We start from the raw sequence: 25,499 nt of genomic DNA, 5'->3' as shown, positions 1-25,499 counted from the left end.
AGAAAGGAAGGGAGGGAGAGAGGTAGAAGGAAGGAAGCATGAGTGGACAGATGGATGGTAATTCTGAAAACCCAACTTTGTCCCCCCACCTTCCCTTTCCCCTTCCCTGGTCCACAATGTGGTTTGAAAAATCCACATGGTTCTTGGTCCCTAGATTCGTGCCAGGGCCCCTTGGTCAAGGTCAACCCAGACAGAGTTGTTCTGAGATTCTCAGGGCAGACCCCGTGGGGGAGAGGCATCATAGCAAACTCAGACAATTGCCAGAAGCTGCATGGCTGCCTTCTGCTGCTGACCTGGGGTGGGACCTTGACACTCCTTGACATGAATAGACAGGAGTTGGAAAGAAGAAAGATGAGAGACGCAGCCCCTGAGTAGCTGATTCCACTACAGCTGCTCCTCTCATTTCTTTGCAGACTTCAGTTCCAGCAAGCCAGGTCACTGTGATTAGTCAGGGTAGCTAAGCTCTTTAACAAATTACCTCCAAATTGTAGTAGCTTAGCACAATAGAAGTTTATTTCCCACTCAGGTTCAATGAGGGTATTTAGTGGATGTCTTTCTTTCCAGGGACATAGGCTCCTTCCCTCTGGTGACTCTGCTGGCCCCTAGGGCTTCAGCGTCTGGCTGGCAATGGGGGTAAGAAAATATGGAAGATCAAGGAGGATGGTTTTACCAGCTGGGCCTGGCAGTAGTGCACATCCCTCTGTGGAGGAAAATGTGGCACATCAGCCTAGGTTATGTTGGAAGAAGCCCTGGGCAAGCATCTTCCCCTGCTCTGGCCCTCTGCCTGGACCAAGCTTTCTACTGTCTGGGTGGGAGGGCCTCCACTCTGACACTCTGTGTTTCTTGCCCACAGTATGTGGCCTTTGCCTCCCTCTTCTTCATCCTGGTCTCCATCACCACCTTCTGCCTGGAGACCCACGAGCGCTTCAATCCCATCGTGAACAAGACAGAGATTGAGAACGTTCAGAATGGCACGCAAGTGCGCTACTACAGGGAAGCAGAGACCGAGGCCTTCCTCACCTACATCGAGGGCGTCTGCGTGGTTTGGTTCACCTTTGAGTTCCTCATGCGTGTTGTCTTCTGCCCCAACAAGGTTGAGTTCATCAAGAACTCACTCAACATCATTGACTTTGTGGCTATTCTTCCCTTCTACCTGGAGGTGGGCCTAAGTGGCCTGTCCTCCAAGGCAGCCAAGGACGTCCTGGGCTTCCTGCGTGTTGTCCGCTTTGTGCGCATCCTGCGCATCTTCAAGCTGACCCGCCACTTTGTGGGCCTGCGTGTCCTGGGCCACACGCTTCGTGCCAGCACCAACGAGTTCCTGCTGCTCATCATCTTCCTGGCCCTGGGTGTGCTCATCTTTGCCACCATGATCTACTATGCCGAGAGGATAGGGGCACAGCCCAACGACCCCAGTGCCAGCGAGCACACGCACTTTAAGAACATCCCCATTGGCTTCTGGTGGGCCGTGGTCACCATGACGACGCTGGGCTACGGAGACATGTACCCGCAGACATGGTCTGGCATGTTGGTGGGAGCACTGTGCGCACTGGCAGGTGTGCTGACCATCGCCATGCCCGTGCCCGTCATCGTGAACAATTTTGGGATGTACTACTCCTTAGCCATGGCTAAACAGAAACTACCAAAGAAAAAAAAGAAGCATATTCCGCGGCCACCGCAGCTGGGATCTCCCAATTATTGTAAATCTGTCGTAAACTCTCCACACCACAGTACTCAGAGTGACACATGTCCGCTGGCCCAGGAAGAAATTTTAGAAATTAACAGAGCAGGTAGGAAACCTCTTAGAGGCATGTCGATCTGACCTTTCATCTCCGCCCCCTGTAGCGATGATTCCAGATTCAGTCAGACTGCTTCCTTAGTTCCGTGGGCGACCCCGGACCCTGCACTCAGTCTCGAGTTGTGGAGCCTGGGTGCCCAGGGAAATGCTGGCAGCCAAATTCAGAAGGCAAGAGCCTGCTAGAGGAACCTCACTGGTGGCCCTGGGTAAGGAGGTTGATGCGGTTGGTCTCATGATGTTCTGAAGAGACCACATGGCCTGTGGAGTTGCTGAGGACTATCTTAGCAGGAGCCCTGGGGGCTGCTGCTCAGGTGGGCAGGAGTCAGGGGTGAGTCTCTGACTCAGGCTACTGACCCAGTGTTGGGGCAGCACGGGGGCGGGTGTGATTCGGAGTTGCCAGGTAGCTTCTGATTTGGTCCTTAACACAGCATTCTTTAGGCTGTGTAGACAGCAGAAATTGTGCATGGGATCTGGGCAGGAGGATCCCTGCAAAGGCAGTAGATTCTCAGCCCCACAAGAACCGTCTCCATAGCTGAGTAGATTCCTGCTCTGATTCCGGCTGTCTAGCTCCAGGTCCTTCCTGGGAGACGCCCCTAGCCGTCTGTGACAAGCTTACTTACCCATAGCATGCCGAACCAACTCATCTTCTACCACCACTCTAGAGTTTAGCATTTATCTTTAGGAACCTGTTGGAGTGACTCTGGCTTTCACGTTGTCTGTTGGGGTTGATGGTCCAGTGGGAGTTTCGGGTGACCTGATGGAAGCGGCTGGTGAGCAAAGGATTAGAGGGGGCCACCACCCTGGGCAGCTTAGATGAAAGCACTACAGACCAGCAACAATCTCCCACCAAGGGTCGTCCCCATGTCCGGTGGTAGGGACTGCAGCAGCAATACTAGACATCCCAACCAGTGTACAACCACTTTCCCGTGAATTCACTGGGGGTTGGGAGGGGGGAGGGGGGCCATGAAACAATACTAGTCACCATGGGATATATTCTAATATTCCATGGCTAGTGGTTCATTATGGGACTATCTCAGTTTTATGAGAACCTGCACATAGCACATAAAGTTGATCATGGGGCTCTGGTCTGAAGATATAAAGCCCATAGTCTACCTCTACCCATGGAATACCATCGACTTATTCTGTGGACACAGGGATCTCAAAGGATCGGATGACCCAGAGAAGAATGACAGCAATGAGCTAAGAAGGAGTACCGGGGTGAGCATGAGGTTGACAGGAGAGGTTAGTCTGTGAAGGACATCCCCAAGCCCAGGTTTGGCATGGGGGTTGCAGACTAGCTCAGAACCAGAGGAAATTTCCCCTTGGTCAGGTGGCCTCCCCCAGTGGGTGATTGATCTCCTTCCCTGCCCATGTGCTCTCTGAGCCACCCCCCTCACCCTTATCCTGTTCAGGCTTCGTCCCACAGCTCGGCCTGCCAGAGCAGTATTCCCAGGGCCCAATTCCTTGCCCTTTTACCCTGTTCCATACCCTCCCCTTCCTGGGATTCCTGTGAGCACTTGAGAGGAACATGGCTACTGTCCTGGGTTGGGCCAGAGGGTGGACAGAGATCTCAGAGGCTGAAACAGGGGTCTGGAGTTGGGAAAGTCTTCCAGCCAAGACATGACTGTCCAAAGAAAGCCCCACCCCACCCCACCCCACCCCTCCACTTTGGATTAGCTAGCCATTTCACCTCAGGAGCCTCCATCAGGGCAAGGATAGTTCTTGGGGCTCTGGGGGAAGGTCTGGAATGGCCTGGCTTTCAACTCCACTGTGGACCATAGCATGCTCAGCCTGAGCGGCATTATCATGGCACTACTTAGCCCACCCCTGCATCCTTCTTGACACTGCATCTTTCAGGATTAGTGTCCAAGCTTAGGAGCCCCACAACAGTCAGTCAAGGACCCCTAGTTCACTCTGGGCAGGCCCAAATTCCTCTGTATGCCTAGACACTGATGATAATATCCATGTGCTAAGGGAACACACACACACACACACACACACACACACACACACACACGAGTGTGGATGTGTGTATCCAGACTTACACACCAGCTACTTCCAGGGACTTAGCCCTCTTCCCATGCTGCAGCAGACCTGCACTCCTGTGGGATTCCCTGGGCTCCATAGTCCTTCCCCAGCCTTGGCAGCCCTGCCCCTGGGAGACACTTTGCTCTGGCTCCAGGTTTCTGGAACCCCAGGGGCTCTGGGGTTTGGATAGTTCTATGGCTGAGGAGATGTTTGGGTGCTCTCTGGAACCCTGATGCCTGGACCCTCCTGCCTTCCCCCTCCACTTCACCCCTCTTACTCTGTTCCCATCTCCTTCCCAAGCACTCACCTCCTCTGGTGGTGTTGGTGCTGTCCTGATGTTCAGACCAGCCTCCTGGGACCTGAGACCCCACTTCCACTCTGAGCCTCATCCTCACCAGAACACACCTCCCTCCAGGCATGTGAGACCTGGATTATGTGCCACCAATAGGGTGTGGTTCCTAGGGGAGTGTCCTGCCTCATCTCTGCATCCCGGCCTCCCTGTTTTCCTCTGTTTCTGCTTGGACCTGTGTGTCTAGATGGGTACGGGGCTGGGGGAGTTTATGAGAGAGTGAGGGAGAAACCAGAGGCAAGGAAGGCAACTGTGGTGGTGGGTAGAAAGCAGACCCTTCAGGGATCATGGCAGGTGAAAGGCAGCAAACCTGTCCAGGCCTTTCCAAGGGCAAGTAAGTGATTCTGCAAAACCTAGGGTTCTCCAATTTCACTCCTGAGACCTGAGTTGGGGCCAAATGCAGTATGCCAGACCCTGAGGGCACCCTACTCCCACCCCGTGCTCAGGCTGGGCCCGGGACTGAAGCAAGTCCTCCCGGCTGGGCAGCAGTACCTTCCTTGCACCTCCACCTCTTGGTCACTCCTGGAACCTCAGTCTGTATGTCTGTCCTAAGGTTGATCTGACCTCCTCCTCTGAGCCATGGCTGATGGCCTCAGTGTTCGGGGGTCTTGTCCTGGAACTGTCAAGGACCTGGCTGTCAACTTGACTATAGGACCTCACAGTAGGAGGCCAGACATGCCCAAACAGGGACACTGATGACCCAGGAGAAGCTGCCTCTCTCCCTAAAAGGGGCAGCCAAGGCCCAGACCACCTGTTCTGGGCAGCTCAGAGCACTCCCTTTGTTCTGCCATGTCCATTCACATGTGTCTTGTCCATCTCTGCTGCTATGATGTGGGTTGGTTTTTTGTAGTGCTGTGTCCAGAAATGCTTGGTCTTGTCATAGGTGAGCAGGAGTGGCAAGGAGGGAGGGGTGGTGGTAAGGCAGCAGTGAGGTCCCAGAGAAGCCCTGCCTCAGCTTCCTGGGACCACTGAGGCCTCTGGGTCATCTTTGGGTGAGGGGTTCCTCCCCTGAGCTGCAGAGTACAAAGTCCCCTATCTTTGGTCCCTATACCTGTCCCCTGCTGGGCTGCAGTGGCTGCCCAGGAAGTGGTGCTAGCCTTGGGGCAGGGAGGGTGATGGGATTGGGGACAGAGTTGACCAGGCAGGACGTTGGGCTGAAGAGCCTGAGTGGGCCCAGCAGCAGGGTTGGCAGCGTGGACCCTGAGTAGGGTCCTTGTTGCCCCCAGGTGGGCTAAAGGGGAAGCAGCGGCGAAGTGCACTGACTCCGAAGGCCAGGCATGGGTGTTCTTTTCCATGTTGTTCACATTCTGTCTTTCTCTCTCTCCACTAATCATGTCTCTCTCTCTTCTCTCTCTCTCTCTCTTCTTGTTTTGTTGCATGACTTGTGCTGGTTCTTGTGAATGTCTCTCTCACAGACTGTTCCCATTTAGTCCGGGATGTTTCCCCCTGAATCCCCAGCTGGGCAGATCCCTTGGGGTATACCCAAGGAAGTGCCCAGCAAACCCCACCCCACCCCAGTCCTTCGTGCGCCCCGGGCGCCCATGCTGGTGTGAACAGTAAGTACCTCGGCGGTGCCTGGAGACAGGCAGAAAAGCAGCCTGCTGGCTGAGGGCCCCACCATGCAGGTTCTCCTTGCTCCAAAGTTTAAAAAAAATGACCCTCTTGCGGACGCTCATCTCAGTCCATTTCAAAGCCTGGAAACCATCTCTGAGACGCTGCCCATGTTGTCATTTCATCATTGTGGCCTGTGGGTCTAGTAGGGGTCTGGGGACCCTGGGCCAGAGTAGGCAGGCACCCAGCCCTCTGGAAAGTTAGTGGGAACCGAGGCTTCTAGCTGCCATCTCATCCAAAGGACGGACTGGGGCAGGGGATAGGGAATCTTGGTTGAGTTTGAATCTGTGGCCCTTGTCACTGGTTCCCCAGATTTAGACAGTTGTGCCCCTCCTTGGTTTTTCCCTTTTCCTGCCACCCTAACTGGAGTTGGAGAGGGAGAATGCCCCAGTTTCTGAGAGCATTCCAAACTACAGATAAACCAACAGCTTACTCAGTCATAGTTCCCTCCTCAGAGGTCAAGGCTGAGAGAAGAAGCAGGCTCAAGAGTACCCTGGGAATCCCCCCGCCCCAAAGACCCCTGGTGGTTGCTCCTTGCCCCTGCCCCTTCAGAAAAAATGAGCCCCAACTTGGGCCCTTTAAAGTTGTGGGATTTGGAGTCCTTGGGGCACAGGGGCTTATGGGCAGAGCCAGAGGAGGGTCTCTGATTGCACCATCTTTGTGGAGGCAGAAACAGAGGGGCAGCCACCTTTGACCCCATCCCTGGACAAGAACTGCAGGCTGTGGACACTTCCACTGACAGACCATGGCCAAGAAAAAGATCAAGTTCTCAGGCCCCTCCCAGAGGGAGCTGCTGCTGGCCTTCCCTGGAGGGAGACTCATGCAGGGTACTGCAGGCCCAACTTCCACAGCCTCATTCACTTCCACTCCACACCGTTTCCTTCCCCTCTGCCCAGCACCCTCCTCTGCCCTGAGACCCCTGGGGAGGAAGACAAGGGCCAACCAGAGTACAGGGCTTCCATCATGTCTGTGAGCACACACGTGTGCCTGCAGACACGCCCCCAGGAGCTAGGTAGCCCCCAGCCCCAGTCACATGGTGTCAGAGTTTCCTTGGTAACTGGCCTTTCTGGTTCAGAGTAAATTGGGGAGTGAAGCCCCTGGGATTTGTCAAGAAATGCATTGTACGTGAAATGCTTTGCCATCTTGTACGAGAGACTTTTTTAAGTTCCAAAATTATGATGGGATTTTTTTTTGGATTTGCTTTAACGAATAAACCTGATTGGTCCATTTCTCTTTTGACTGACTGCCTCTTTGTAGTGACATGATGTGTACACGGTGGTGATCCCACCCACATGCACGCCGAGTGTGTGCACGCGGGGAAGGATCACTCTGCGTGTAGTTACATGATGTGAACAGGATCATGGAAAAGTGTCAACTTGGGTGGAAATTGTATCCGGCTTTCCCCCTCTTTAATCTTCTAGAGACCCTCCCCTAACATGGTTGCCCATGCTGGTTTCCTTCCAACAAAAGGGCTTCCATCCTAGATGCAGTGTTTAAGTTGGCCCCACCCTGACCAGGAAAATTCTGCTTTGAGGGCTGAGAGCATGAGTCAGGCTCAGTCCCTAAGAGTGACGGGGTGAGGGCAAAGGCCAATCAGAGCCACTTCTGCCAGCCCGAGGCTGCCATGACTCTGCTCCCGGAATTGGGAGAGACAGGCTCCTTGCTCTGGTTACACTTTGCCCCCACCAAACATGTACTCAGACCTCCTCCCAGGTTCCTTCTCAGGCTACCACAGAGGCCAAGACTCGAATTTTCTCCACCCAAGTCCATCAGCCACTGTTGTCTTCAACACATCCATTTGCTCTGCTTTGCTGGGGACACTGACAGAGGAGACAGGAATGGGAGCCCCTCCCACATCCATGTCCCACCGTCAAGCCTCATGCATACATCCCTGCTGTGCCTGTGCAAGCTGACCAGGCCTGCCGGAGCCTGTGGGCAACCACGCTGGTTTGGTGTGTGTGGGGAGCAGAGTGGACTGAGTGATCAGCATGGGTCTGCATGGGGACTGAGCAGATGGAGTGGTCAAGTTGGGTCTGTGTGCAGGGCAGAGTAGCATGTGTGACAAAATCTAGTCTGCACAGGGGATGGGGAGTCAGAGTGAACAGATGGGGACAGAGTAGGTGTGCCCAGGCCTAGTTTGTACAGGGCCCAGAGGTACAGAGTAACAGATTAGGTCCTCGTGGGGATAGAGTAACAAGCATGAGCAGGCCTAGTCTGTATAGAGGATGGGACATCAGAGCAACCAATAGAGTCCACATGGAGTGGCAGGGGCAGCTGAGAGAGAGAGTGTATATGGGGAACGAGTGATATGAACCAAGTGATTAGATGGAACCCAAACAGGATGGAGTAGATAGAGTTAATCAGACGGGGTCTGGATGGGGAGGAGCCTGAGTGACTGACTGAGTGTCAATGGGAGGCAGTCGGGCTCTGATCAGCAGCAGAGGGGTCCGGAAGGCTGCCTCTTTGGACTGGAGCATTTCTGCCTGTCTGTCTGTCTTCTCCCTGAGCTCTGTGTCTGGCCCTCTCCCCATGACCACAACCACACCATGCTGTTTCATTGGCCCTGCCTTGGTCCCTGGGCCTGGCTCCCAGCACTGCATGCGGGGCCCATCACCAACTCATCTTTTTGCAAACTTTGAGCAAACCCAGAATCCCCTCCCTCCTTGCCAGCACAGTGGGCAGCCTGTGGGCTGCCTGAACGAGCTGAGTCCCCCAAGCCTTGCACCCTGCTCCATGACCTGCCCACTTTTCCATCCTTAGGGATGGGCTTCCCTTTGTCAAATGCCCCACCTCTGGCCTGTCCCCCCCTTCACTAAACAGTTTTCAGTGTCTCAATAGCTTCTGCTTATATGTTTGAAGATTCCAAACTGAATGGGGAGGTGGCGAAGGCCGCGCTGGCGAACGAAGACTGCCCCCACATAGACCAGGCCCTCACTCCTGATGAGGGCCTGCCCTTTACGCGCTCGGGCACCCGCGAGAGATACGGACCCTGCTTCCTCTTATCAACCGGGGAGTACGCGTGCCCACCTGGTGGAGGAATGAGAAAGGGTATGTAGAGGAAACTGGAGCACTGTGCATCGGCCGGGCCCGCCTCGCGCTCCTGCAGGTGGGTGGGCAGGGCGGCGGGCAAGGGGCGCTGAGGGGCAGGCAGGCACAGTAAGGGGGGTGAGGATGGAGGGAGTCGCCCAGGGTTGGCCCCTGGAGGTCTGAGTCCCTTTCTCCCAAGTGGGATGTCAGACTGACAAAGAAAACTTGAGGCCCAGGCAGCTGTGGGTAGAAACTGAGCTAAATAGTAGAAAGGGGTTTGGTACAGGCTGGCTGACTGTGGGCTATGACCTGAAGGCAGGGTGCACCCAAGGATGCAGGAGGAGCCTCGGCTTCAGTAGGCTGCTTTGACAGGGGCAGGTCAGGTCCAGAGGCAAAGTGATCTCTCTTCTCCCTTGATTGAGAGGGCCTGGCATGGCCAGGACCCTGGAAGCTTAGCTACCCAAGATCCGTGTTATGGAAGAGTCATCCTTTAATGAGAATCCACAGGTCAGCAGGAGGGAAGGTATGAAGAGAGAGGTGGCTTCAGGGCTTGGGGATAAGGCCATTGTCCTTGCAGAGGTAAGGTGTATGCTAGTTAGAATATTATTAGTAGCAGATAGAAAACTCGCCAGGAGGAGGTGGGTAAGTGGGACTCTGTGCAGCCCCTACCATCGCCAGTGCCCATTGGCCACTGCTGGTGTGGTCAGCCGCCCCCTTGTGGTGGGCCAAGACTGAGACCAGTGGTGGCCTTTGCTCAAGTTCTCAGTGCAGTCAGAACTTCAGGCTGACTTGCTGGAGACAGGCTTCTATTAGGGCGTGAGCATGGGCTGGGGAGAGTATGGGGTGGGCTGCAGAGCACTCTGGGGCAAGGCTCCAGGCACTGCTGGGCTGGAAGGCAGGGCAAGCCTTTCTCTGTGCAGCAGACTGGCTGGGCCGCTCTGCATGTCTTAGAGTGCCTCACGCTCAACAGGTGCATGCCAATGGAGGGAGAGGAGGCTGGGTCAGACAAGTAGTCGGATTTTTGAGAGTAACAGTTGGTGTAGCTTGTGGCCATTGTCAACTGCTTCGGTATTTGAAACCAGATTGAAGAAGAAAACAGATTTTGAAATCAAAGGCAGACCTAGAAGAGGAGAGGAAGTGTCCAGTGAGACGAGGGAAAGTTCTTTGGGTCACTAGTGCTTAGTTGTGCCACCTGATCTAGGCTGGTCCCTGCTTCTTTGCCCTGCCTGAGGTCCCTTGGACCTCAGTGCGGTGTCCACTCCCTGCATGGTGCTGCATGGTGGAGGGCTGCCATCCTTGGGGAGGCCCCATTCTTGGCACTGTCCATGGATGGGCCTGCTGCTCCCCTTTGCAACTGGCTTTTTACCAGGTGGAGTCTCTAGAATGCTTAGGAGCAGGGGCCACCCTGGAGAGTAAGGGGGAAACAGGGAGATCATTCCCAGTAAGGTCTCATGGGCTGCCTGTCTCCATCTTGAATGTTGGCTCAGTTGGCGTGACCTAAAACAACAGACAAGGGAGTCTCCTACTATCCTTCCAGAAGCCCAGGGAAGTGGGACAGGAGCATCCCCATCTCCCTGGAGCGACTGGGGAGCCCAGCAGCAACCACTGCCTACAGGTGATACTGGTCTCCTAATCTACATGGCCTTAGGTGCCAGTCTTTGGGCCCTAGCCCTGTTCACCAGCCCCAGCTTTCATGGAGTCCTGACAGCCACCGAGGACTTGCTTTTCTCAGGCTGATTCAGAGCCATAAATCCTGCACATGTTTCCTGAGTCCAGGTGTTTGGACTCAGAGTAGAAGAATTAGGGACTCCACTGGTTTCCTCAGGAGGGAGAGAAAGAGGCTGCTAGGCTGGCTCGCTGCATGGGAAACCAGCCAGCTGGAGAAGAACCTGCCTGCCTCTGCATGCGGCTGTTCTGTCTTTCCTCCTCCTTCCTTAAAAACTAAGTACCAAGCGGGATGGGAAAGCCGAGAAGAGAAGCTCAAGTGTTAATTGTATTCTTTACATACAGATCTTTGCAAAGAAAGCCCTGTCATTGCTAAGTATATGCCGACAGAGGCTGTGAGAGTGACTTGACCAGGCGGCTTGGCCGAGGACACTGGTGGCTATTAAGCATCTGGGTGGACCTGCAGCCCCTCCTCACCCTCGGACAGAGTAAATTCACGCCATGCAGGTTTGCCGGACGAGTCCGAGTGGCCCAGGCATTGTGCTAGGACGGACGTAGCTTTTCCTACGGCCAAATGGTAACTGACCGTAGAGGATTTCTTTTCCTTCTTTTCATTTTTTAAAATTTTATTTTATTTGGGGAGGGAGGGTGGAGGGGTTCCTTAGCATGACTTGCATGAAGTTAAACAGAAAACCCAGCAAACCAAATCCACCAATCCCCCTGCAACTGTATGATTACCCTAAACAACAACAATAACAAAAAGAAAAAGAAAAAGTCCTATATTTTCTTTCAGAGTTCTTTACTTTTACACACATTGTTGGAGCCAAACTGTAACAGCGTTCGGTAGAAACCTGTACAATTCTGGGAGCGGGGGACTGGGGAGGACGGATGGAGATGGGGAACAAATTGCTTCCCCTTTTGTACACAAGATGGAGAGTAAAGGTTCCAAAAAAGGGCAGTCTGTCAGTCATCGGTCATATTGACCTCACCTTCATAGTTCATCTCTCACGTGGAAACTGAGAACTTTGCTCCAAATAGAATTGTGGAAACTCGCACTGCCGCCTTCTTCCCTCTCTGTTTGGCATGCTTGTGACCCAGCGGACGTCTCCCCAAGACCCCTGGCAGCGGCTAGTCTAGGTTGATTCTCTCATCTTATCGGTGTGTAGATCCAGTGTGACCAACTTTCATAATAAATTGTTCATAGTAAATAATCAGCACTGTATGGATTTTCCAAGTGTTATTTTAAAACCAGGCTGTCGAGCACCAAAAGTTCAGGACCACAGGAGGGGCACCCTCCTCCACCTTTACCAAGGCACAACCTGGCATTGTATGCAATTTAGTACTTCAGAGTAAAAACCTGCATGCCCAATGTTATGCAAAGCGATTCGAGCATGAAATAAATTTTGTATCATGGTTTCTGTATAGTCTAAAGCAGATTTGTTTTCCTGAAGCAATCGAAGGTTTGCAGAGACACGCTTCTGCATCTCGAATAAATATAGTATTTTCCCAACAGAAACAGAGGACAGTAGCTTGGTTTTGGTCTGGTTCTAAAATTAGTTTTTTTTGGGGGGGGAGAAGGATGATATTTTTGAAAAACACATGCTTGAGTTGAAAAAAAAAATGCAACATCTCGAGCTTTCACTGCAGCTCACAACATTTCCTGGAAAGAGAGCAACGATGCTTAAGCTCAACAAACTCCCCTCCCCGGGCCGTGGCCCCGTAATAAAAAGCTGACTTTTGAGATGAAGCATGGGTTTGGGTTTTTATTGCCTTCACGGTGTCTCGATTCTCTTCCATGGTTGGGCTGGGATAAGCCTGGGCACCGGCTATGCCAACCTCAAGGACTCACCTTGAGGTGCTGCTTCGCCTCGCTGGGGGAAAGCCAAGCCCTAGGAGGAAGCTGCCCCCTATAGGGGGGCTGGGCAGGGCAGCCCCTTGCGCTACACATCCTGTTGGGGCAGGGGACAGCTCCTGGAGGCACAACGCGTATGAAGACCTGACATAAGACCAGTACATCCTCTAGGGAGTTCACTTGACATGGACACCTGAATGGTCCTATACTGACCATTGAATCTGGCCATGTCAGTGTGCACCCTGCCCCCACCACCCGCACAGACCATGTTCACCTCCCTCCTGGGGCCATTGTGGAATCCGATGAAGCCAGAGGCAGGGATCTGACTGTTAGATCTGGGTGCCCTAGTCAACTGCACCCTTGCAGGGCCTGGTCAGGTGACCCACTTCATTGAATACCCCTCTCCCAGTCTGGAGGCATTTTGGAAGGAGTACAGTCATCTCCTAGGGATCTTGATTCACTTGGGTTGTTCACATGACTTTGGTGTGGGGTAGAGTGGTAGATCCAACCCTTTTCCTATCCATTAGAGACTTGATATATGTTCAGGTGGAGAGTCCCCGAAGGTCAGGGCAGTCAACCTCTGAGCATTTCACAGAGGAGGAAATGAGACCCAGAGAGGAAAGTGATCTTCCCAGGGTCACTAACAAGTGAATGTCAGTCTTTCCCTGATTTCAGTTCCCCGGATACCTGGATACCCTGGATACCATATTCCCGGCATGGCCTGAGTCAATGATCTGATGAGTGGGTGGGAGGCTGAGGCGGGTGCTAAATTTTCATCTAACAGTTTCTTATCCCCTCTTAAGTATTTGCCTAAGCTTGCTGGTGCCCTGTGGAGTCTAAGTGTGTGGGGTAGGTGGAGCCTCTTCCCAGGGGTTAGGTGGTTAAGGGGCTATGACAAGAAAATGTTTATGCTACCCAAGGAAGAGCCTCTGGTGAACACCAAGCCATTGAGAATATGGGTTTTCAGGGACACAGTAGTTCCTGGAGAAAGGAGATTGATACACACTGCATGTCCACATGGCGGGGGCATCTTACAAATGTTGTCTAATGATAGCTCAAAATAGTCCCATTTTAGAGACAAGAGAACAAGGTGTAGAGGAGTAACCGGTCCAAAGCCACGTGCCCAGTGAAGGATGAAGTCAAGACTTTAACACAAGTTATCTGACCCCAGAGTTTAGGTTAAGCTGTCTTAAGATAATAGAGGGCTTCCTGGAGCTGACCATTAGAGATGCAATTGATAGGAACACTAGAGTTGCTGGTCCTAAATCCAAGGACCCTCAGAACTTGGTCTCCTGCCTTCTTCATAAAGCATCATAGGTATGACAAGCAGGGACCACTTCACATTCTGCTTTCTCTCCCACAGAGGGACAATGTCACTCTCTTGCTAAAACACCCCACTGCCCTAACAATGAAGTTTAAACTCCCTTGATTGGTTCATAAAGAGGCCACCAGCCTCCCCAATCTCCCCTCCTCATGCCCACCTCTCTTTGTGCTCCAGTCACTCTGAAATTCTGAACTTACAGCAGTTACCCATATGTGCCTTGGGACTTGGAACCCTCTCCCTCTAACATCCCCACACTTCCCCACTAACTTTGAATGCTAATTCTCAACTTCCATCCATTAGTAAGTCACTTTACCCAGAAATGGAGAAGGCCTTGCGATGGTGGGAGGGCTTTATTCTGAGCAGCAGGCCTGGATTCACCATTCCTAAGCACAATTTCATCTACGGTTGGTCTGATGGCTCTGACAACCCACCAGGGCCAAGGGTGGTGGGGGGTTCAAGGGAAGATGAGGTGCCTATGATTGGGAAGAAGAGTGTATGTGGTAGGTAAGGATGGAAACATCCTACCAATATCCAGTATTGGTAGAGCTGGACCTTCAACAATCACTCCAGGGGTCAGGTCAAAGAGCTGTGAGCACACAATAGGTGGCGGGCACGGGACCTGCTCAGCTCTTCTTTTCCCTTTCTTCCTTCTCACAAGGGAGGAACATGAAGGCTAATTTACTTAGTTGATCAGAAAAAAAGTCATTTTAAAAATGAGTGGGCATTTTCTCAAGATAGTTCTTTAGCTAACCAAGTGGATGATATTGACCTTAACTGACTGGCGAATGGCTGTGATTTCAACAGCATAGTTCTCAAACACTTGTTAGTGGGATAAAATGGAAAATGGGTAGGGATGAGGGTACTGCAAAGCCCACTCATTTATCCTCCCCACCTCATGGTGACCCTAAGAGTGTACTGATGAGTTCATTCATTTACATTTATTGCGCACTTGTGTACCAGGACCAACCCTTGGTGAAGGTGCTTTAGTATTGACCAAGACCTGGTCCTCTGTTTTCAAAGAGCTCATGGTCTAATAGGAATGGGGGAGTGGACATCTATAAGGTCTGAGAATGGCCAATAGTAATTAAAGGGTCCAGAAAAATCTAGGAGACACTAGCCAACACCTCCTTACTCATCATGTGACAAGAGTTTTCAGACGCTCATCAGAGCCAGCTAGTGCAGTGATCAGGAAAGAGCCCTTCTGCCTATGCTACTGTTAGAAGGGGCAAAAGGAAGAATCTAAAGTAACTGGGTGGTCTGTGGTGTCTTTTGGTGCCAAAAGTCAATCATTCTCCTGCTTATGCAGGAGCCCTACTGGCTCTAAGGATTTGTCTCAGTTCTAAGAGTCTGAGATTCTAGATCAACAGGCTTAGGGTTGATGTACCACATGATCCCATTTCAGCCTAGGAAGGAGCCTGAGATACTTCTTTCTGATGTCCACAAGGAGGAATTGGGAGAGGCATTAGGATTCAGCAACAGAGGACTTGAGATTTTGGTTTCTTCCAGCAGGTGCTCAAAGAGGCAAGAGGGAGCCCTGTACCGCAACCTCATGAGAGATATTGAATGATTCCTTGCTAGTGGAAACTCTGACTAGCAAATATGGGCCTCCGCACTATCCCAGGTGTGACTGATTTCCAGCCTATTTGATGCAGACCATGCAGCCTATAGGACAGGGGGTAGTGTTAAGTAACCTTGGCTTGCTGCCGTATCATCCCTGGGCCATTTGATTTTCCATCTCTGTGAGCCTGCTCATGTTGGCAAATTCAGTTCCGTGTGTAGACAGGGCATATTGAACTCTATTGGCTCTGGGAGGTGGAGACCAAGGACTTTGCGGTGTTTCTAGGGTGCAATACTGGGAGCAGGACCCATGAATTGGTGCTTAAGATCAGCCTATTGGTGTTCTAGGTTCAGGCCTGGGGGAGCTCAAGATTGTCTATACTCTCATGGGTTGAACTCATTTCTGGCCCCAAGGCTGCTCTCTACTCCACTCTTGTCTGGCTCAAGACCTTGGGTGGGACACTTCCCAGTCAGGATCCTGGATCAGGAATGAGGTATATGGCCTTGAGGTGCTGCCCTCTCTATAGGTCTCCATTTTCTGACATAAACAATGAAAATTTTGGATAAGATGAATAGTTTTTAAACTTTCTAAAGGACCCCCTCATCAAAAGAAATCTTATGTGAAGCCAACTACATAGCACATAGATAAAATTAAAGCTTCTTTGTAAAAGGTGGAGGTGGGCAATCCAGTCCTTTGTCTACTTGGCTTCCTTTACCTGTAGTCCACAAGAGAGCCACTGAATTCTCAGGAGACTCAATGGGGCTTTGAAGAAAGCAATTTGAAGGTCATTAGGCTAGATGGTGATTAAAGGTCCTCTACCTTTGATGTCTTAGGATTCTGTAACTTCTTAAAGCCACTGGACCCTAGCCATCACAGACCCCAGAACTGATACTATCCAACTTGGCCATTACAGTCACTGAGATTGGTTCCAGAGTCCTGCCTAGCTTAGATGATGTTGAATCTTCTGAGGGTTTCATTGGTTTGAGACTAGTTTGTTCCAGGGGCCTCCTCTTCTGGTCTTTTCAGAAATCTTGTCTTTTTATCTACTTACTCATTTCCATGATCCCATGCCCCAGCTCTCTCTGCCTTGGCCCTAAGCAGCAAGGTGAGAGCACCTTCGTTTCCAAGTGTCCTGGTGGAGCACCTCAGTATTCTTGAGCAAGCAGACTGCAAGCTCTTGTTCCTAAGAATAAAACACCAGCAGGGGCTTGTGGCTACTTAAGCATGACCAAGGAACCCTCTGTTTAGCTGATTTAAACACTGCTAGACCAAAACAGCCATGGCACTAGGGAAGGGTTTTCTGTCTCTACCAGGCAAGGAGAGGCTGGAACCTTCTGCTGGAGTTTTAGTTTTCCATGTCCTTTTGTGGAGACTCATCCCTCATTCTCATTTACTGAATAGAAGGGATGTGTTCTCTTTAAAAGCCTGGACACCAGGAAAACAGCCTCCATTGTTCTGGTTTGTGGTCAGCCCAACCAGCTGTGCCTCTGCGTCCTTCTCAGCTCAATCCCATAACCCAACAAAGCAAGTCTTCAAAAATACTTTTGGAGGGAAAGGCCACTTTATTAAAGGTTGTCTATCATAGACCTCCATTTCTAGGACCGTCAGAATGGCTTTGGGCTGAAGTTTCTGATTGTCTTTCCTTCTAATTTCTCCCTCTGTCCATGGCTTCCTGAGATTCGGTGTCCTCTGTGGCATCCATGGGAGAGTAGGTGACCCTGGGAGATTGGCCCAGTGCAAGGTGTGCTGGCAGCTGACAGAGGGCCAGGGAGTGGCCAGCGCCACATCCCACAAGGAGTCCTGATGCTGACTGTAGAAACTGCACAGGCTTCGGGGCCCAGACATTGACTTCGGTGCCATCCCCACACATGCCATGCTCGTTCCAGCCCCAGGAGTGACATACCCCACCTGTGAAGGAGAGAGAAGACTGCTGTGGAAGTGGGTTTGTATAACAAGGCTGAACACTCACCCGAGGGTGCGAGTGGCATCAGAAACCCCAGTTCACACAGGTATAAACCAAAGCCCAGTGACTTTTGGTGGCATGCTCACTGCCCCTGCGTCACCACTGCTCCCCTACACCCCTAGATCTGCTCTTGTTCCAGCATTTCCCATTCCCACCACCCCGCAACTGTGCAAACCCCCAACATGGCTGTCCTCCTTGGTGCTTCACTCACTATTACCCCCACATATAATCCACCACCAAGACCCGCTATCTCTGCCTCCAAGAATGTCTCAGCTCTTTTCCAAGTCTCTCCACGCTTGCTGCCACTACCCTGACCCAGGCTACCATTTTCTCTTATATGGGCCATGCCAATGGTCCGTTAACTAACTAGGTCACTCACCATCCTCTGATTTTCAAAGAGCATCAAGGTGATCTTTAACAGTTGCGAATCTAATCCAACATCACTGTCCTGCTTAAAACCCTTCAAGGACTTCCCATGGTACCTCAGGAGCATCTGTTGGCCTGACCTGGCCCCTCTCTTGCTGGTCTCACCTTGCACAGCTTCCCTGACTCCCTGTGTCCCAGAACCCTGCCTTCTTTCAGTTCCTTAAATATGCCCTGTAAGGACTTCCTTTCTCTCAGTGTCCTCACTTTTGGGGGTTCCAGACCTCCTCTTTCTTTTGACTCCAATCTAAATGTCATTCAGAGGCCAGGTTCACTGTCCACCTGTTCCATATTGGATTCTTGCTATTGTCCTTGTCCTTTCTCCTCCTGAGGGCCCTGCACTCCAATGACACACATGCCATGCTAGTGCATATCCACACGGTGATGTGTTTCCTGTCCCCTCCTCACCAGCTCCATGTTCTGTGCTGAGGAAAAGAGCATGTGGTTTGCTCACTGCTGTGTCTCTAGCACAGTGCCTGGTAGGAAGGGTTTGTTGGGTAGGATCACGAACTAACTCAGACTTGCACAGTCACAAAGTGGCCAAGCCAGCAACAAGCCCAGATCACTCCATGGCCCAGGATGCTCCATCCCATCAAATGGCCTCTTCTAGGTTTTGAACCCTCTCCTAGGAGTAAGCTCCTTCAGGTTTTTCTGTGGTTTTAACTTTTTATCCTGGGTATAAAAATAAAACATCTTCATGGAAAGAAAAAAAGTAAAATGGAAAACATGGAAGAGGTAATGAAATGCAGAATTGCAGAATCTAGTCCATCACCATGAATATCTTATATCTTTCTTTTAAAACTTTACTTTGTGAGATTTGTGTTCATTTTTTTTTTGTCTTGCTTTTATCTGTTAACATTATATCATAAACATTTCTCCATGGAATCACACATTATTAAAAAATAATTGCTTAAAAATTTTGAAATGATTCAGTGTGCAGAAAAGTAGACATCGTCACCCAAATTTAGAACATGGGTTAACCCTTTGCCATATTTGCTTCAATCCTTCCCTTAAAGAAAATAAAGTTTAGGTCCCACTTCTCACTCTTGCCCCGCTGCCCCCTCCTTCCCAGAAATAACCACTATTTTGAAGTTGGTGTACATTATTTGCACACCATATATTTTTCTATATGTGTCCTTAACTATTATTTAATATTTTGTTTGTCTTTCAAACATGTATCTTTGGTGTGACTTGCTCTTTAATACTGAGCATTGTTTTAGAAATTTATCTGAGCTGACAGGAACAGATCTAGCTCATTCAGTTTAACCATGCATAGTATCTCATGTAAAATCCTATTCTACTTATCCATTTCCCTTGGAATGGACGGTTCTTTAATAATGATCATTGTTGCTACTTTTTAATACAACATTATATCATATATAATAATATTACATGACAATAATACTAACGTGCTTACTATTATAAACAGTACTTCAGTGAACATTTTTGAACACATCTATTGGCAGAAAATGGCACTCATGCCAGGTGATCCCTAAAACCATCTGTGAGTCACAGGAACTCATGTGTTTTAACTTTATTAAGATGGCCAAATAGTGCTCCAAAGTCATTTATACTCCCACCAGCAATGGATATAAATGCGTTTTTTCTATCTTTACCTTTAGGCTCTTGCTATTCTGATAAGTATATCTGACTAGTCACCATTTCCCACTAGTGATATGGAGTGCTGTTTTATGTTTCTTTGCCATGTCTTCTATGGATTACCTACTTATATCCTTCACTTATTTTGTTCTTTGGTTGTTTGCCTTTTTCTTATTAATTCTTTCTTTTGCTTATGTAAGTCCCCTCTCCATTGTTATGTGATTGCAAGTACTGCAGTGTGTCTCTTAACTTTGTTTATGGTGTTTCTTGCAATACAGATTTATTTATAATGGCTGCCTAATTGCCCATTATGAAGATTAAACAATTTACTTATCTCCTATTATCAGATACTTAGGTTGCTTCTAATTTTTCATTATTTTGCATAGCATTGCTATGAACATCTTTATGCATGAATCTTTGTCACTCTAATTATTTTCTCAAATTAAATTCTCAGAATGGGAATTCCTGGTCAAAGGGTATAGACATTTTTGAGACTCTTCAGTACTGTTTTGAGTACTACCAGAATACTTTTCAGAAAAGCCACTTGAATTCCAACTTCAGCAATCTGAGAGTCTGTCTTAGTCCTGCACTGCCATTATTTATTAATATTATTAATGTTTAAAAATCCTTTCTAATTTGAAGACAAAAAATGGTATCTCATTTTAATTTGTACTTGGATTACCACTGAAATTGAAAAATAATTCTTAGGTTTCTCAGATATTTGTATTTCCTCTTTTTGTACTGTCTGCTTCCTATCTTCATTTTTTCTGGTTAGGATAAAAGACTTTAAGTGCTCACACCCAATGGTGACCTGGGTTCAAATTCCAGTTCCACCATTTATGAGTTAGCTGTGCACTGTGGGCAAGTTACTCAGAGCTCTGTGCTCTATTTCTTTCTCTGTTAAATGGAGGTAATGATAGTATTTTTTTCATAGTGTTGTTTATAAGGATTAAATGACTAAATATGTGTAAAATACTTGGTACAGAGTCTGGCACAAAACCCACATAAATATTTACTATTGCTGTTATGTCTTAAGAGTTTGGTTGTTTTAAAAACTTTTAAGAATACTAATTCTTCCTCTGCCATATGTGGCATTAATATTTTTCTCAGTTTGATTTAAAATTGTTTTAGATCTTATAATATACCTGTTTATGGTTCAGTAGAGTAAAATTTATCTTTTATATTAAATTTCTTCCATTGCCTATGAGAATTGAGTTTATCTCTATACAGATCAGAAAATATTGTTTCTGATTATCTGATGATTTGAATTTTTAAATCTTAACAATGAACTAATTATCCACCCAAAATTGTTTTGCAGACCACTGTTGCAAGAGAGGAAGGTTGGCTGAGCCCTGGGATTACCCTTCCTGTTCCTTTTCCTTAGTAGGAAGGAGTTACCGGCCAGTAGCTTGGGTCTGAGGAAACAGATGTCTGCCTGTTTGGCAGGGGCAGGAGGAAGCACACACAGAGAGAATGAGCCCCAGGCCGCATTTCCTGCAGTCAGGCCAGTGCTTCAGCCAGGGTAGGGAGAGTGGAGGACCTTGGTACCTTTGGGCCCAGTGAGGCACCTGGTGTGGGCTTTGTGCCCAGCCCTGGTGAGTGGCACAGCTGACTGTCAGCAGGGATGAGGGTGGGAGGAAGGCAGAGCTGACCTCCCAGCAGGACGAGGCACAATGGGCAGCTGGCAGGTCCCTTTCCTCCTGCCAAAGGGAACACGCTCTAAGGAAGCCACACTCTGGGCCGGGGTAGCCAGAGACCCAGAGCCAGGACTTTCATGCCCACTGGGTTGAGAAGCCTGTCAGAGGTCCAGAGATCTCTTTCCCAGTTCTTCCAGAGAAAGTGTACTGAAGGTTGTGTGCTTTACGTACTTGAATTCTAACAGCTCTGAGAGCCACCACATGATTTTCACTTAATACATAGTAAGACTGGGTTCTAGAGTTCAGGCAGTAAGGCTCCAGCGATTGTGCTAAACTCTGCATATTGTATACCAGGGCTTATCAGACTCCTATAGGTGCAGATAGGAAACATTTTAGGTTTGAAGGCAACATTAAGTCTCTGTCACATATTCTCTTTTTTATAACCCTTTAAAAGCCATTTGTAGCTGGTGGTTTCACACAAAAACAGGCCACAGGTCAGAGCTGATAGCAGTTTGCTGACCCCAATAAGGACCTAATAGACAGTATATAATATTTACTATAGACAGTGTTAGGCTGTCCAGGGGCCCACATTACAACACAGTTGTGTGATAATAGCACTTAGGTCCCCACCTACCTCACAGGGTTTTCAAGAGGAGGATTAACGACCCATCACAGAATTTGACACATGGCGACAGCTCATACCCATGTAGGAAGTCAACCATAGGGAGGGGAGAAAAAGGTCACACCAATGGCAAAAGGCACAAAGGAGAGGGCAGGACACAGCAGATGGGAAGGTGCAGGGTAGAATGATAGGAAGTATGGGTTTCCAAACATTTTGTACAAACCTCCTATAGAAAATGACCAGGCAGCCAAACTTAAAAAGCAAAGGAGTGATCATCCCCTGAGCAGAAGGACGTGCAGGAAGACATCTTAAAGATACAAGTCCCTCCAGCATTTCAGAATCGGTCTGAACCCACACACACACCTCACTTAGTCCACGGTGCCAGGGCGCAGTGAGAATAGAAATCCTCTGCTGTGGTAAGAGGCTGCCATGCAGGCTGCACTCCCACAGGTGTGGAGAGAGGGGCATGGCCTGCTGCAAGCCTTGCCTCAGCCTGCTGGAGAACAGAACACCCAGTTTTCAAAGTAGGTGGCTGAGAGGATGGCTCCTGACTTTAAGAGGGCATCCCAGGTCCTTGAGGACACGAATCCCATTTGGTTGATGGAGATTGCTTTGCTAGCTTGAGGTCCCAGAGCAGTGGGTGCATAGCTCCATAGTTAACAAAGGGCTCCCCAGTCTCCTGGAGTGAAGGCCCCCTGTTCACAGGGCTCCGTGTGGCCTGTGACAAGTGAGGGAGATGATGGCCCACCACATGGCTCAGCCTACGAGCACCACAGGCAGGGGAACCTCAGGACTGACAGGGTCCCTGGCACAAGCCAGACACAATACCCAAATCTGCTCAGGCCTTGTGGCACCTGCCGGATCTTCCTGGCAAACTGGGTCTTCTCAGGGCCTGATCGTGTTGGGACTGTAGCTCAGTCCTAGGGAGGTGGTGGAACCTCTGCTAGAGGGCCTTGCCTAGGAGGAACAAACTCCTGACATGTGGCAGAGGCTCCTGGCTATCTCCTGAACCACAATGAAGACTGTGTTTCCCAACTTCTCTTGCAGCTGAGTACGACCAATGAGCTTCAAGCTGAAATGTTCTACGATAGCTTATGGGACCCTCCCTTAGAAGAGATGGCATACACCTTTTGCCCCTTCTTGTCTGTCCCTTCCCCATCTTGTCACTGGGAATGTGGGTGTGATAGCTGGAATTCTAGTCACCATCTCTGACCTTGAGGATGAGGGCTGCAACCTTGGGATGGATGGTGCCTTTTAGTTTCATACGAATGTTACCTCATTCCCCCAGCAACCCTCCAGGGGTTGTTACCTCCATTTTACAGATAAGAGGACCAGGCTCAAAGAGGGAAAATAACTTATCCATGGTCACACAGCCTTTCTAGTCAGGACTGGAATCAAGGACTCCCAAATCTCAGGTTTCTTTATCAGTTCTAAACCACGTGAAAGATGCTGACAGAATCCTTGAATACTTGGTGTATGCCAGACCCTCTGATAAGCATTTTGGAAGTATGAATTCACCAAACCCTCGTGACAAGCCTGTGAGGCACAATCTGACATGATTCTCATTTTCTAGAGATCTGGGAGCTGAGCTGTGTAAGTTGCTCATTAGAAAGTAGAACTGGACCGACCCCAGGCTGTCTGACTCCAGGACTTCTCTTATACTGTTCTCTTGAGCCCAAATAGTGCTTCTGTCACTAAGCAAAGGGACAATGATAGCCCCCATGTGGGGACAGGATCAGCGATGGGAGGTGAGAGCTGCAGCTGGTGAGAGGGAGCTCTCCAGAGGAGCAGAGTCCACCAGCCCTGTGAGCCCAGGGGGCTGGCCCTCCCACTTCTGCTGGGTGCTAGGAAGAGGAGGTGGGGTGAGAAAAGTCAGGGTTCCCTTGTCTCCTGCTGGTCCAAGAGCTCATACAGACTTGGCCACAGTCAGAGCTACTCCTCTCTGCAGTGCCAGGCTAAGAGAGGGAGGCGGGGTGATGGTGAGCACCCTCATACACAGGAAGGCTTTGCATTCGGGAAGCTGGTACATGCTAGTGAGGACAAAACTGGGCAAGTCTGGGGAACACTTCTGAGTGTCCAGTCACCCAAGCTCACAGGGATCCCATGCTTCTCGCAGCAGTTGGAGGGATAGGCCTTAGGGCCCTGCTGTGAGCAAGGAACAGTAAGTGAGGAGCCAGAATTCAGGCCTCCTGAAGAACTCTGGGTCTAGAAGGCAACCGTGAGATAGAGAGAAGAGGTTTGAGTTCTCCTTCTCCTGCCTGGACCACTGCGACAGCTACTCTATCTCGTGTACAGAGGCCACTGGCCTGGCCGGGGTCAATCAGATGAAAACGAAACTTGGGCTAGGTCCTCCTGTGGGACCTTCCTGTCCCTCCCTATGACACTTGTCTAGGACCCATATCTAGCTCTCCGTGGCCTGTCCCTTTTGGCCTCCCCCCACCCCCCACTTTCCCAGCTCACTCCTCCAGTTCCATGGGCTTGCTTGCTGCGTGCTTCCTGAATCTATCCAGGCCATTGGCATTGGCATGCTCTTGCCCATGGTGAGTCCGTTTACTTCGTCATGTGGGTGCCTTCTGTGGTTCAAATCCTGTGCTAGACAATAAGACCCAGAGAAGGGAAAAACTCCCCAGTTTTTCACAGGGCCCAGTCCACTAGGGAAGATAGTCATGGGAAAAGACAATTAAGGGAACTCACGGCATATGGACCTAAGGATTCACAGACAACAGTATTTACAATAGCACTGCTCGTAAGTACAAAAATTGGGGAACGCCAAAATATCCATTAATAGAGGAACGTTCAAGAAACTAGGAGTTGACCCTACTATTAAACAATATGCAGCTATTAAAAATAATGAGGCAGAGCTCAGTTGGCCAATATGGGAAGGTATCTCTCACATTTAAGAGAAAACAGGTTGCTGAACAATGGAAAGAGAGTATGATTCCAGCCACATGAAGCCCCCGTGTAGGTCATACATACAGATCCTAAAGGATGTATCCCAACCTGAGAACAGTTTTTGGGCAGAGATGGAGAACTGTGGGGAGGGTGATTCTCACTGTCTTTGTTGTGTATTGTCTGAATATTTTAACAAGTAATCTCACAGAATGACTCAAAAACAGTATTTTTATAAGAGACACAGGAAGCATAGAGGAGAGGAAGATATGCTGTACTGAGGACAGGAGCCTGGTGTCCCTGAAAGTTCCAAGGTTAATTCTTAACTGGATTTTGAAGGATGAATAAAAGTTCATCAGTCTTAAGTAGACAGAGCCCCCTGACATTTGCCCACTCTGAGCTACCTCCATAGATCACATGGCTGCAGAAGTGAAATGGGTCTGGGTGTAGGGCTGGATCTCTCGGGCTGTTGGAAGGCTGTTAGCTTCACTTCCTCTGAGAACCTATGGTAGACCTCTCTAAGCATCCACAGGGCACCCCTCCTGGTTCTACAGGTATTTCTACTTGTTACTGTCTCACCATTCTGTGAGTTAGGGGTGAGGGTGGGGAGCTTGAAGCAGGGGGATGGCTCATGGATCAGCCCTCAGGTGCATGGAACAGGCACTTAGGATCAGCCTCTGAGTAAAGAGAATTCATGTGGGCCTTTCTCCTGCCCATGGTCTCTCTGAACTTCCTGCTCTGTCTGGAAAGAAGCAGGGGAGGGGTTCACAGACACACATGTAATACTGAGACCTGGTGTTGTCAACCCCACTCCTGTGCTTGGCTGCTTAGCTTTATTCCCTGGTCTGAGGCCAGAGCTGCCTCCTGGCCACAGGCCTCAAGAACAGAGAGCTGTTAGACTGTCCCTAGTCACACTGACCCAGAAGAGGAATAACTCCTACTGAAGATGGCATGAGGACAATGGCTGCCATTGGGCCTGGTTGGGTGAAGAGGCACTGTCCGTGTTGGCCTTTGGTAGTTAGTCCATCCATCATTGCGTAGAGCCAATAATGCCACAAAGCAGGAGCTGAGGCAGCAGGAAGAAGCCATTCCTGAATAAGAAATTATTCTGGAGATGTTGTGGTCTGTGGCCCAAACTATCAGAGGGAAGGTTATCA

At 49.8% G+C, this 25,499-nt stretch overlaps 2 protein-coding genes across 8 annotated transcripts in view; one reads left to right on the top strand and one right to left on the bottom strand.

Moving 5' to 3' along the window:
• Positions 1-12,222, top strand: part of KCNC1 (potassium voltage-gated channel subfamily C member 1) — a 44,056-nt gene extending 31,834 nt beyond the window's left edge. Inside the window, exons 2-4 of the mRNA XM_079103958.1 lie at positions 854-1,787; positions 8,643-8,831; positions 10,821-12,222. Of these exons, the coding sequence (XP_078960084.1) occupies positions 854-1,787; positions 8,643-8,831; positions 10,821-10,885 (1,188 nt within the window). The 3' untranslated portion in view covers positions 10,886-12,222. The remainder of the gene's footprint in view (positions 1-853; positions 1,788-8,642; positions 8,832-10,820) is intronic.
• A 2,757-nt stretch (positions 12,223-14,979) lies between these two features.
• Positions 14,980-25,499, bottom strand: part of SERGEF (secretion regulating guanine nucleotide exchange factor) — a 244,378-nt gene continuing 233,858 nt past the window's right edge. For 4 of the 7 annotated variants that reach the window (XM_079103959.1, XM_079103961.1, XM_079103960.1 and 1 more), the window contains one exon: positions 14,980-17,117. In XM_079103959.1, the coding sequence (XP_078960085.1) occupies positions 16,713-17,117 (405 nt within the window). In that variant the 3' untranslated portion in view covers positions 14,980-16,712. The remainder of the gene's footprint in view (positions 17,118-25,499) is intronic. The other 3 variants (XM_079103963.1, XR_013757734.1, XR_013757735.1) reach the window with 3 other exon arrangements.

The sequence above is a fragment of the Sciurus vulgaris genome (genome assembly GCF_902686455.1).
Source record: "Sciurus vulgaris genome assembly, chromosome: 11".
Lineage (NCBI taxonomy): Eukaryota > Metazoa > Chordata > Mammalia > Rodentia > Sciuridae > Sciurus > Sciurus vulgaris.
Note: the sequence above shows the minus strand (reverse complement) of the source record. Positions and strands in the feature narration are given on the sequence as shown.